The 12,485-nt window shown below is 40.3% G+C and overlaps 1 protein-coding gene across 1 annotated transcript in view; it reads left to right on the top strand.

Moving 5' to 3' along the window:
* Positions 1 to 11,230, top strand: part of PTPN11 (protein tyrosine phosphatase non-receptor type 11) — an 85,956-nt gene extending 74,726 nt beyond the window's left edge. Inside the window, exons 14-16 of the mRNA XM_055322455.1 lie at positions 4,414 to 4,526; positions 6,396 to 6,493; positions 7,194 to 11,230. Of these exons, the coding sequence (XP_055178430.1) occupies positions 4,414 to 4,526; positions 6,396 to 6,465 (183 nt within the window). The 3' untranslated portion in view covers positions 6,466 to 6,493; positions 7,194 to 11,230. The remainder of the gene's footprint in view (positions 1 to 4,413; positions 4,527 to 6,395; positions 6,494 to 7,193) is intronic.
* The last annotated feature ends 1,255 nt before the right edge of the window (positions 11,231 to 12,485 follow it).

The raw sequence follows: 12,485 nt of genomic DNA, 5'->3' as shown, positions 1-12,485 counted from the left end.
CATCCCCTCCCCTTTTCTTTTCTTTTTTCGTGGGGGTGCAGAGGGAGAGGAGAGAGAGGATCTTTTTTTTTTCTTTATTTTTTTTATGTTTTATTCATTTATGATAGTCACACAGAGAGAGAGAGAGGCAGAGACACAGGCAGAGGGAGGAGCAGGCTCCATTCACCGGGAGCCCGACGTGGGATTCGATCCCGAGTCTCCAGGATTGCGCCCTGGGCCAAAGGCAGGCGCTAAACCCCTGCGCCACCCAGGGATCCCGAGAGAGAGGATCTTAATCGGGCTTCACACCCAGCACAGAGCCTGATGCCACGATCTCATGACCCTCAGATTGTAATCTAAGCCGAAATCAAGTTGGGATGCTTAAATGAGTGAGCCACCAAGGTGCCCCAAGAGCATTTTCATTTGACCCTTTCTTCCTACTCTTGGCTTTTGGGCTTTTCTTTCTATCTTTTTTTTTTTTTCTGATTAATATATGCTTTATTTTTTAGTCTTAATTTTTTTTTTTTGAAGTAATCTCTATGCCCACCATGGGACTCAAACTCATGACCCCGAGATCAAGAGTTGCATGCTCTACTAACTGAAAAAAGCCACGCACCCCAGGCTTTTTTGTAATTTAAAGTTTAGAAATGGACTAGAGTTACTTCATATGGCAAGATATTTAATGCCAGATGATTTTAGAGACGATTGGACCCTCCTCTCAACCTTGACTGTTGGCAAGGCTCTAAGATTTATTATAAATATTACAAAAGGTTTGGTAACTCTGCTTTGTCCTTGAATTCAGGAGGATAGATCAATTTCAGACCATTTTTTAGGGCTCTGTAACAAATCTCCCTTCACCCCTCCCTATGAAAACAACCCCTATCCCCTGAGATTTCTTCCTGTTCTATAAGGACAGCCTGGGCTGTCATAGTACTGAGAAATAAACTCCTCTAATTTGTAGATGGGTTTAATTTCTTGTTCTTTCTAAATAAGCTAAGAAGCTCCAACATTTTTATGCTTTTTCTTGAGCCATTTAGTTCATTGAAATAATTCCTGTCCCATTTGTATTAATTGTTCCCCGTTAGAAAATTCTTTTGTAATTGCTTTATGTAGAAATACTGATTTTTTTTCAAGAAAGTATTTAATAGGGAAGGAAAAATGAGGGTTGCTGTTCAGTGGATCTAGAGTTTCAGTTATGTAAGGTGAAAAAGTTCTAGAGATTTGCACAATGATACCATATACTTGACAGTATTGTAGTGTATACTCAAAATTTTGTCAAGAGCCTGTATCTCATGTTATCTGTTGTTTTTCTTCTAACAACAATTTTTTAAAAAGTGTTGAGTAGAAAGCAAGCTTATGCTTCAACTTACTGGTTGTATATTTCAAATTTTTATTTTAAAAAAGAGTTAATTTTAAGTTTTTTTAAGTAGGCTCCATACCCAGTGTGGATCCCAACACAGGGCTTGAACTCAAAACCCTAAGATCAAGACCTGAACTGAAACCAAGAGTTGGATGCCCAGCTATCCAGAATAAGTTTTAAAATAAGTGATGTTCTTAGCCAGGTCTTCCATTTAATATTTCATTTTAAATCCTATCTTTTAAGAAATTGTTTCTTGTCTATTTCAGTGCTAAAAACCTGTGGCTGCTTTTCAAGGCCATTAGATTTTTAAGAACAGTTGTTCAAAACATTAAAAGATTCTGTAGAGTAAACAAAACAGTTTCTCTTTGGATTTCATTTTTGCAACTTCTTTCCTAGACTCTTAAGTTCTGTGATGGCTACTTAGTTAACAAATTGGCTGGGCTGCTTTAACAGAGTTGAAATAATAGTAGCTTCAACAAAATAGAAGCTCATTTCTCTTCTAACATAAAAATCCAAGTTGGCAGGCAATTTGGGGAGAAAGTGGGCAGCTCCGCTCCATAGGGTCATCTGGGACTCTGTATCTTGTCCCCCAGTTGTCCTTTTGGATGTTTCCTTTTCTACATGGTTACAGACAGCACAAGGAAGCAGACAGCAAGCAGCTAGCTGCCTGTTAATGTCAAGCTTTTTCTGTGAAGAGTCAGACAATGAATCTTTTAGGCTGTCCAGCATCCTTAATATTTTGTTCTCATGTTCACATATGGTAGCAGGTGCTTTATAATTTATAGGTTGGAGTCGTAACAACTCTTGTTGTATGTGAAATAAGATTTTCTACTTTTTATTCGCTGTTGTTTTGGGGTGAGTTTTGAGTAAGGAGAGGAAGAAACTTCAGTGGATTTAAATTTATTTAATGTTTCATTTGAAAAAAATGTAAAATACTACTAGTACTATATCTGTTGTCGATCATTTTATTTTGTTACATTTCTTCCAAGTTTTTTCCCCTTTTTAAAATTAATTAAACTAATCTCTGCACCCAAGATCAAGAGGCACACATCCTTCCAAGAGAGCCAGCCAGGTATCCCTCTTTTTCCTTTTATAACAGCAATCGAATGTGGCAGTTACAGCTGTCAGCCCCAGGTACAACCCTTATTTCTACCCTTGGAGCCCCAGGGCAATTGCTTGGCTTGCAATCTTTTTTTTTTTTTTTTTTTTTTAAGATTTTATTCATTTATTTAAGACAGAGAGAGTATGAGCAGGGGGAGGGGCAGAGGGAGAGGCAGAATTCCTGCTGAGTGAGGAGCCTGATTCACCCCAGGATTCTGGCTAGGATCATGAGCCAAAGTCAGAGGCTCAAGCGAGCCTGAGCTACCCAGGTGCCCCTGCTTGCACTCTTTTTTATATTTTAAAATAAAAATACCAAAAATCGGGACACCTGGGTGGCTCAGCGGTTGAGCATCTGCCTTCGGCTCAGGGCGTGACCCTGGAGTCCTGGGTTCAAGTCCCACATCTGGCTCCCTGCATGGAGCCTGCTTCTCCCTCTGCCTATGTCTCTGCCTCTTTCTATGTCTCTCATGAATAAATAAATAAAATCTTTTTAAAAACCCCAATAGTCTACACATAATAGATAACATTATTGTATGTGTTTAGAATGCTCAGCCTGTATCATACTGTTTTATTCTATAATTTGTGTTTTTCCACTTAACATTGATTATGAAGCCTTTTTTGAGACACAATCTCTCATGTTGTTCCTCCTCACTATTGCATATTACTTCATGATATGAATACATCACATTGATTCCTTCCCTGGGTATAAACACTATTAAGAATAACATGTCAGGGATCCCTGGGTGGCGCAGCGGTTTGGCGCCTGCCTTTGGCCCAGGGCGCGATCCTGGAGACCCGGGATCGAATCCCACATGGGGCTCCCGGTGCATGGAGCCTGCTTCTCCCTCTGCCTGTGTCTCTGCCTCTCTCTCTCTCTCTCACTGTGTGCCTATCATAAAAAAAAAAAAAAAAAAAAGAATAACATGTCATCAGACATCCTTTTACAGCTCTTTTAGGCTCCTGTGTATGAGTTTCTCAAGAAGCAAATGTTCAATGTTGTAGAATAAAGTTTTATTATTACTAGTTACTAAGTGGTTTAGTACTAGTATTACTAGATACTAACTTTCCTCCAACCCCAGAGAGCTCAGGGACTTAAGGCTCTTATTCCACTTTTAGTACTGTGAGTTCTGACCAGTAGTGCACTAATTTACCCTCTCACCAGCCATGAATGGAAGTCACTGCTGTATGTCAGTGTTTCAAAAAAGGGTATGTGGATACCCTTTCTAATATTTGCTAGTTTTCTGGAATAATCCTAGAATGAAGGCAACATTATATAATGATGATTGGTGGGTTAGATTTTCAGAATTGGTTATTTTTAGGTGAAATTAGGAGTGAAGAGTGATAAATCATATAACCGGGACTCCTACTAAATATATAGTTAGTTCACTCTGCATCTAAGAGGAGATTACATTCTACTGGTTTTCTTTGCCAAGTTTTTTTTCCCCAAAAAAGTATCATTAGAGCCAAAAATGAAGTTGTAAAGGTGCTAGGGTCTTTTCTGGGATGGAGGTGGGAGGCAGGGAAGATATAATAAAGCATATTACTGTTTCTGTTAAGAGTACTACCATCTTTTGTACCTGTGTGCTATTTTTACTCGGAGTGAATTTATTTCTGGAGCTCTTTTCCCAACTGTTTATCTGAGAATCATTAAATGTGTTGCAAGTGAATTATGAAATGATTAGATGTTAATGTAGCAAAGAAAGTGAGAATTCTCTTTTAGCTCAGAAATAGATACATTTGGTTTAATACAGTAAGTTGTTAGTGCATGACTCTGCTTTTGAATTGCATGGTTCAAAAGTACTTTTCACTTTTACATTGAGGAGATGAATTCCCTAACATTTGATCAACGTGTTATTTAGGGTCCAACCTTTCTGTTTGCCTATGTGTCCGTCGCTCTTTGGTGAAATGCCTTCTTTGCTTCTTTTTCCCTTAAAAAAAATCCAATTCCTCATATATCAATCTTCACCTTTCAGAAAAGCAAGAGGAAAGGGCATGAATATACAAATATTAAGTATTCTCTAACGGACCAGACAAGTGGAGATCAGAGTCCCCTCCCGCCTTGTACCCCAACACCATCTTGTGCAGAGTAAGTAGTAATGAAGGAAATTCTTTCTATCTGAACACGGTCCTATAGAAAAGCTTAAAAAACAACAGGTCTTGGCAGCACAAGCCTGTCATTGTTGCCCAGCTGATTAGCAAACGAGTCAATGGCTTTCTAAACTAAATTTTAATTTACCTCAACCGAAGGCTAATTGGTACACTAGCTATGATTATGTGAGGTTATAAGTATGTCAAGTAGTGGTTCTCTACGAAGAATCTAATTTTTCTTTTTATGCAGTGGGGATAACATCTGTTATTAATGATACACAACAAAGGTAGGTATTTTTGGCCTTTTGACGTGTAAGATTCTTTGCTAAGTAAAAATAGATCAGTTGACCACTAATGTCTCAACACTGTCAGGATCTGCTGATTTTCCAGTCAACACACAACAGAAATCTATTGGGCCTTTAAACCAAGAGTCTGTAAACTACAGCCTCCAGGCCAAATTCCGGCCATGGCCTGTTTTTGTACAGCTCATGAATGATTTTTATGGGGCTATATATTTTTTAAAAAACACCAGCACAAAGAATATTATGTACCAGAGACTGAGTGTGGCCTGCAGAGATTAAATTATTTACCTTCTGATCCTTTATAGAAAAACTTTGCCATCCCCTTGTTTAAGCTAAAACATGCATTAGGAAAACATTTGTTAAATTGATTATGTGAACAGCAGTTGTAAATCGTTGCTTTTCTATAAATTCTAAGGTAGTCTTTGGTATAACATTTACTTTTTTATTTTCCCCCATGAGTCTTATCTCTGTTTGCTTCTGATGTGGATTTTTAAACCCCTGCTGACTTTAATACTCTATATAAACATTTTAGATAACAAATATGGCACTTATATTTACATTTGGTTTCTAGTTAATGTTGAAATGAAATTATACAGCAAAAGTATTCTTTCCACCAAGTTGCTTTTTCCTCCTGCCTGCTTTTTCCTTTCCCAGTGGACTAATGGGTAAAGTTGATATTTTAAATTGCTATCTGCAGTAATTTGCCATGGCAGCTGCATATCAGGGCTTTCCCCGAATATTGAATATCTGACGACTCCCTTCTTGGTGGTGGCCTATACCCTGTGCAGGTTGTCACCCAGGATACCCCAGACCCTGAGGCCTTTCTGCCCATTTTGTCTTGTCCCTATTGGGTTGGCATTGATGGCTGCTGGGTACCCTGTCCCCCTAGACTGCTCTGATCTCCACTCCCTGCTCATCAGAATGGAGTCTGGCCTCTGATGCATTCACTGGACCTTTGTCTCAGGGCCCTAAAGCACCATGGAGCTTCACACTCATTTTTGCCCTTCATGTAGCTGGATTCAGGGCCAAATGGGCCTTTAGGCCCTGCCTCACTGCTCCTGCACTTTCCTTTCCTGGACCTCTTGCTCACTTGGAATGAATACCTAGCCTTTCTACATGCTCACGTCTCACCCTGCTTCAGGGTCTTACTCAAAGTCCTCATTGTCTAGGCCTCCTTGGCTCTGCCCACCAGAAAAAAACAGCTCACTTTCCTCCAACCCCAGAGAACTCAGGGACTTAAGGCTCTTATTCCACTTTTAGGTTGATACTGCTGTACGTTTATGTTTTACAGCTCGTCCCAGAACTTTAGTTCTTACAGGCTGTGTCTGCATCATATCGGGCCCCCCAAGAATGGAGTGTGTACTTTATAAATACTGTGCAAGCTTGGTCAGCATGGTCTGTGTTTTTATTCATGTATTTATTCTTTCTCTCTTTCCTCCCTCCCTCCCTCCCTTCCTTCCTCCCTCCCTCCCTCCCTCCCTCCCTCCCTTCCTTCCTTCCTTCCTTCCTTCCTTCCTTCCTTCCTTCCTTCCTTCCTTCCTTCCTTCCTTCTTTTTCCTTTTCAGAATGAGAGAAGATAATGCTAGAGTCTATGAAAATGTGGGTCTGATGCAGCAGCAGAAAAGTTTCAGATGAGAACACCCACCAAGACTTCAGCACAGACGTAGGTATTTAAATGGATGCGCTCACTGGTTGTTACATCATTCGTGGCACATAATTTGTGAGTGTTCTAGTGAAGTGTACCATAACTAAGTTTTACAAACCAGCCTCCTTTTTTTCTCTTCCTAAACTTTATCTAAGTTAGATTTATCTTCAAGTTCATTAAGGATTGAAACCAAATACAGAATTCATTCTGTGAGGGGCAAAGCTGGCCCTTACTGTGGAGAGATGGTTGATATGGGTGATGAAGAGCGGGCATCACTGTTCCTTAAATTTGTATTAGAGTTGGATACCCCAGTCTGTGCTGAGAGATGATTTGTGGGGACCCGGGAAGCAGAGGGATACACAGCTCCAGAGGGTTGGAGTCAGGATGCCCAAATTCTCATCCCCCTGGGCCCTCTTATTGGCTGTGTGACACAAGGCTCTGGCCTCATGGGCCTCCACCCCCTCACCTTCCACACCCCTTCCAGCTCTGTGGCTGGGAACTCTTCTCCCTGGTATGTCTCTTCCCTGTCAGTCACCTTTGTAGACAGTGACTCAGGTTGTGATATATCTTGGAAACTCACAGTTTGAATATTGCATGTTGCAATTCCCATTTTAATGGGTGGTATATCTAGAAGCTTTCAATCTACTTGAAAATGGTTTAGTGCCTTGAGAAACTTTGAGATGTGTACTCCTTAAAAATTCTAACATTTCTTCCCTAGATATGGACCTTTACCCTCTCCCTAAAAAGATCAAGAACAGATGCAAGAAAGAATATGCGAGAATGAATTTGAATTTGGAAAGCTTGTGTTGTGGACCTTTGGAGAAGCAAAATTTGAAACCATTTAAAGACCACTTTATTCTAACTCAACAATACCTGATTACCAATTACTCATTTCCTCAGATAAGAAGAAATCATCTCTACAATGTAGACAGTGTTATATTTTATAGAATTTTATTTTAAATTGAGGAAGCAGTTAATTGTGCTCTATATTTTACAGATGATGGTGATTCAAATTCTACTTATATTGGCATTTTCTTTTCTTTTTATAACCTTAAAAATTCAATTATTTTTCTCTTTGTGAGGGATAACGGCACTTTTAAGAGGAAAATGTTCTGGAAAAGGTGACAGCATCCTGTGGGAGTGAGAACAGTTTCATTTATCATTGTTTATCCAGTAGTGGATAATTCATTTGATGGCCTCAGTTTTTGGCTGAGTGATAATTAAGCCAGTGGTCCAGACCGTGAGAAGTCGACTGTCTGCCTTTGCATTGCCATTAAAAAATCATGGGAAAAAAAAGAGTCATGGAAACTTGGGAGAATAGGCATGTTTTCTTCTTAGCAGATGACCAGTTACCTTCAGCCTATTGGCTGAGGAGGATGTGGTGGGAAAATGTTTGTCATATTTTCTTTTCATTTGAGTAATTGTCTTGTATTTAGAAAAAAGAAATGCATCTGTGGAGAACCAACTAGAGTCGTGATTACCGATTGTTGGTGACAAACCACCCCAAAACGCAGTGGCTTGTCCTTTTTTTTTCCCCTCCTCACTATTCTTCAGTCTAGGCTGGGCTCAGGTGAGCTGTTTCTGTCCTCTCGCTGGTGTCACCCATTTGGTCAGCAGGTTGGCCAAAGACACTGGGATGGTTGGGCTTTTTTCTGCAGTTCCATGAGCCTCTCCTTCTCCATGTGGCTCCAGTGGCCACAAGAGCACGGTAGCTGGACTGCTTACATGGCAGCTCAGAGCCCGCAGGGTATAAAGCAGGCATGGCCAGGCCTTCTTGAGACTTAAACCCAGAACTTCTACTATCCTCTGTTGATTAAAGCATCACAGGCCCAGCCCAGATTCAGGAAGAGGAGATGGCACAAGGGTGCCAAGTGGAGGTATGATTCACCGCAGGGGATGGGGGTGGGGGGTCAGAGTAGTAGACTGTCAGAATCAGTGCCACAGGAAAACAGCAATAGTTAGCAAAAGTAGAAGCTGCTAGTGATGTTGGGAAATTGAAGTTGCTTTCAAGAGCTGGTGTAAGCTGGAGGTCAAACAGAGAGGGCCTTCTAGAAGCTCCCTGAACCACTTCTGCTGGCTCTGAGCATATTTTCTGAACCATCCCTTAGGGAAAGTAGTCTCGTAAGGATGGATGTGTTTCAGGGGCAGAGCATCTGAAAGCAGAACTACCTGTTGCTGTTGACCCACAGGAGGAGGTGAATGTGGTGCTTTCTCCTTGCCAGTGGTTTCAGGCTGCGGAGAAGAAGGGGCAGTCCAAACAAGGCCGCTAATCAGATTGAATTAGCAGTAGTTCATTTTTGTTTTAATCAAGCCGTAAGATTTGCTACCGTTCTACCTGAAGTGCCTTCTCCAAAGACATCCTCTTTGCCCCATGTGTTGGATCATCCTTCACTGAATGTGTTTCAGTTAAAGTATCATTGGTTGACATTGTAAAGATCATAAAATGCATGGCAGCTTTGCTGTTAGCTTATGGTCTCCTGATGGCAGATCCTTCTTGATTTGGCTCCAGATCCAGTCCTGGTAGTACTGAGGTCTTTACCTCCCATGAAACCTTGAGGTAGTTTGAAGACTGCCTTCACTGCCATTTTCACAGACAAAATGCACATTGGTCCCCCTTGCCCCCCCTCCATTGAACCTAGAATTGCTTTAGAACACAGGTATGGCCCAGAGGTAATTACCTTCTGAGAGGAAGGTCAATGACTACTGTCTTCTTGTCAAGCCTGGAAAGAAAGAGATTCCAGTTCAGTATTTGCAGCAAGGATCTTGAATCATATTCTTTTTCATTCATTGTCACATTGATTGTTCTTGTTTGCCTTGATTTTTTTGTAGTATAGTTTAGACTCTGGACTTGGGGGGCAAAGTCTTTCACCAGCACACAAGGGTTTGATTGTACAAATATATCTGCTACATTAACGTCTCTGCCGGTAGCTTAAGATCAAGTTATTTTGCGCTTGAAACAGAAATACCTGATCTTGGCTAGCTTTTTTTGTTACAGGACATTGATTTCATTTAGATTTCCCTCCATGAAGTCAGCAAACTATCATGTTATGTGAATTCATGCCAAGATAACTTTGTGGGAGTCCCTGGGTTGCAAAGGTTTGTCATGTTTTTGGTGAAAGGTGATTGCAGGTTCTCAGATGAGGTTACTCTCCATGAGATGAAATCAGGAAGAGAGGCCGTGAAGATGTGGGGAGCTGGAGGGGCAGGTGTTAAAAAACTGTGGAAATGAAAGTTCCAAAGAGGTGGTTTGCGAGGAGGTCAGAGTGCGCGGGGCCAGAGCGTCAGTACTTGAATAGGTTGAATCGGGTAACCTGGCAAGTAGGTGTGATAGATACAGGGATACAGTCTGCTTCTGAGCTGCTGGTAGACATTAAATTTGCACAATATCCCATAGCTGGTCAAGTATTTTAAAAATTATAAGCATAGGGTTTTATATTTGGGGTGAAGAAATTATCTGGCACATGGTATTGGGGTTTTTTGTTTTATTGTTTTTTTCTTTTTTTAAAAGCCAAATTTCAGAGTCTTAATAGTTTTTTTCCCCCCCTTTGGTTAAAAAAAAATAAAAAGACACCTCACCTCCAGTATGTGACCCTCCTGAAAATTATGGTCCTCTCTCCCATTGAATCAGTGACTTTTCAGATGTGGCTAAATGGGGATGAGCAAATTGATGTATGATTTACTTGGTGTTTGTACATTCTTTACGGAGCCTTGTTGTTTTGGAACAGCAAAGATTATCAAGATTATTTTTAGTTTTTTTTTGTTTTGTTTTGTTTTGTTTTTACTGGGGCTCTTAAGAACTAATATAACATCCTGGGTTATTTCTAGTTCAGGGAAATGTGGAAAGGTATGCAGTTGTGAAGTATTTTGTTGTAGCTTATTAGTCCATAAGGGGAATTTAGGCCGTAGACATAAGGACACACCCAGTGCAGTTTCTGTTTTCTGTTGTTGGGGGGAAAAAGTTTTCTATAGCAAGCACATGGCCTCCCTGATTTCGAGATGCCTTTATTAGGATCTGTATTAGCCCTTAATGTTGTGGAAACCTTTCTCCCTCTTCCTCTTGAAAGATAAGTTCCAAAATACAGTTTATTGTATCTTCCATCATTAAAAAGTTTGTTCTTTTTTTCATATGGGCAGTTCACACAAAGGCAAAAATATTAAACAGTTGATTTTAGTGTGTTATATAACTTTACTGTATATCAAACTAATTTCTACAAGTTTTCATCCTAAACCTCAAATCATGTAATTAATAATTTGCCTGTTTATTTATGACATAATTGTGATTCTTTTATTAATAAAAGCTAATGGAAAAGGATCCTTTATTAAGCTGATGACTAGACCTACATTTAATTTTCCTGCAGTATATGAAGTATTGTACCAGAGTATTAAAAGATATGTAATATTTTATTGATAAATCTATCCTTTAAAAGGAATACATTTTAGGATGTCATCATTTTGATGTGAATCATGTAAATGTTGATAATATGCACTGTTTATTATACATTTAGTGTTTCAAAAGATTCACTTAATTGCCTTTTTGCCCACGTATTATGTAGTCTGTTTGCAGTTGTTTTTTAAAAAAAATGACATGAAAAGAATAGTTTATGTAGAGAAGCATTAGTGGATGTTGTCTCCCCACCTGTATTTATGGGTGTTAGTTCAACTGCGTTGCTAGTTGCAAAGCCGTATTATCAGAGTAGACGTGTATTTGTAAACTGTATGGGAACTAAAAATTAGGAATAAAACCATTTTCTTATATTATGGTATGTCATTTACTTCATTGGAGATGTCCAGGAAAAACTGGGATTATAGGTCACTCAGCCTCTTATACTGGCCAAATGCTGACATTTAGTGGCTCTTATCTGGAAGTTAAGTCAGAATACAGAATACACGAGTCAGTTCCTCAAGCATTTATTGAGCGCCCACTTTATGAATAGCTTCAGGAGACAGGCAGGGAATTCCACTTCCAAGAACTTATGAGTAAGCGACGAATAGGAAATATGTCTGTAAAACATACAGGAAGTGATCAGGAAACATACAAACCGAATGCCAGACACCACCCATGTGCTAGACTCGGGCCAAGCAGTGACTGAGACAGATAGGGGGCCACCCTTGCCGCATTGATGTCCTAGGGTGAGCTGGGCCTCACAGGAGTCAGAAGGCAGAAATTCTAACTGGGACACAGCACTGCTTGGAGACAGGCAGCCAAGACACAGCAGGAAAGACCGAGATGAGGATTATGAGGAGGGGCTCTGGGTGTGTCTGTTCCAGGGTAACCTGACTTCCCATAGAAGGAGGGCCTCTGCGCTACCCTGGTGGTTATCCTCTGGGTTTTCAGAGGTGGTACTGCATGCGCTTTCGGCCTGGAGACACCGCATTCCCCATCATCCTTCCTGAGATCCTGAGTTAAATTAGAAGGCATGAAAGAAAGAGACTTCTAGTTCTATAATTCCTACTTACAAGAAAAATCCCCAAGAAAACGTGCAGATTAGAGACAAAGCAGGTCTCCCATCCAAGGAGATGGGATAACTGGGTGACAGGCAATGAGGAGGGCACTTGATGGGATGAGCACTGGGTGTTATACTATATATGTTGGCAAATTGAATTTAAATTAAAAAAATTAATAAAAAGATGCAAAGCAGGATGTCCCATGACAAATCATTTGTGGGCTGATACGGTCATCTTGTCAGTGAAAAGCTTCTGAAGAGAGTTCCTACTCATTGTTGGATCACATTACATGTGTATGCTTTGCAGCCAGCCATTTGCTTTGGCTCTGTGAGACACCACAAAAAGGGATTGTCATGATCTCGGGTGAATGGTTTCACTGCAAGTGCTGTTTTCCCCCCCTGGGAACTAGCTAAAGCTTCCAAATAACTGAATTTGCAGAATGATAATGAGCCAGAAATAGAGATTTGCTGTTTTATCAATAACAGCAGTTACCAATGAGCTGATATTCTTGTCATCTGAGGTCAGACGATTTAAATCCTGAAGTAACATGATAAAAAATATCACT

The sequence above is a fragment of the Nyctereutes procyonoides genome, unplaced genomic scaffold, assembly GCF_905146905.1.
Source record: "Nyctereutes procyonoides isolate TBG_1078 unplaced genomic scaffold, NYPRO_anot_genome, whole genome shotgun sequence".
Classification (NCBI taxonomy): Eukaryota; Metazoa; Chordata; class Mammalia; order Carnivora; family Canidae; genus Nyctereutes; species Nyctereutes procyonoides.
The sequence above is the reverse complement of the archived record's forward strand: the minus strand, read 5'-3'. Positions and strand labels throughout refer to the sequence as shown.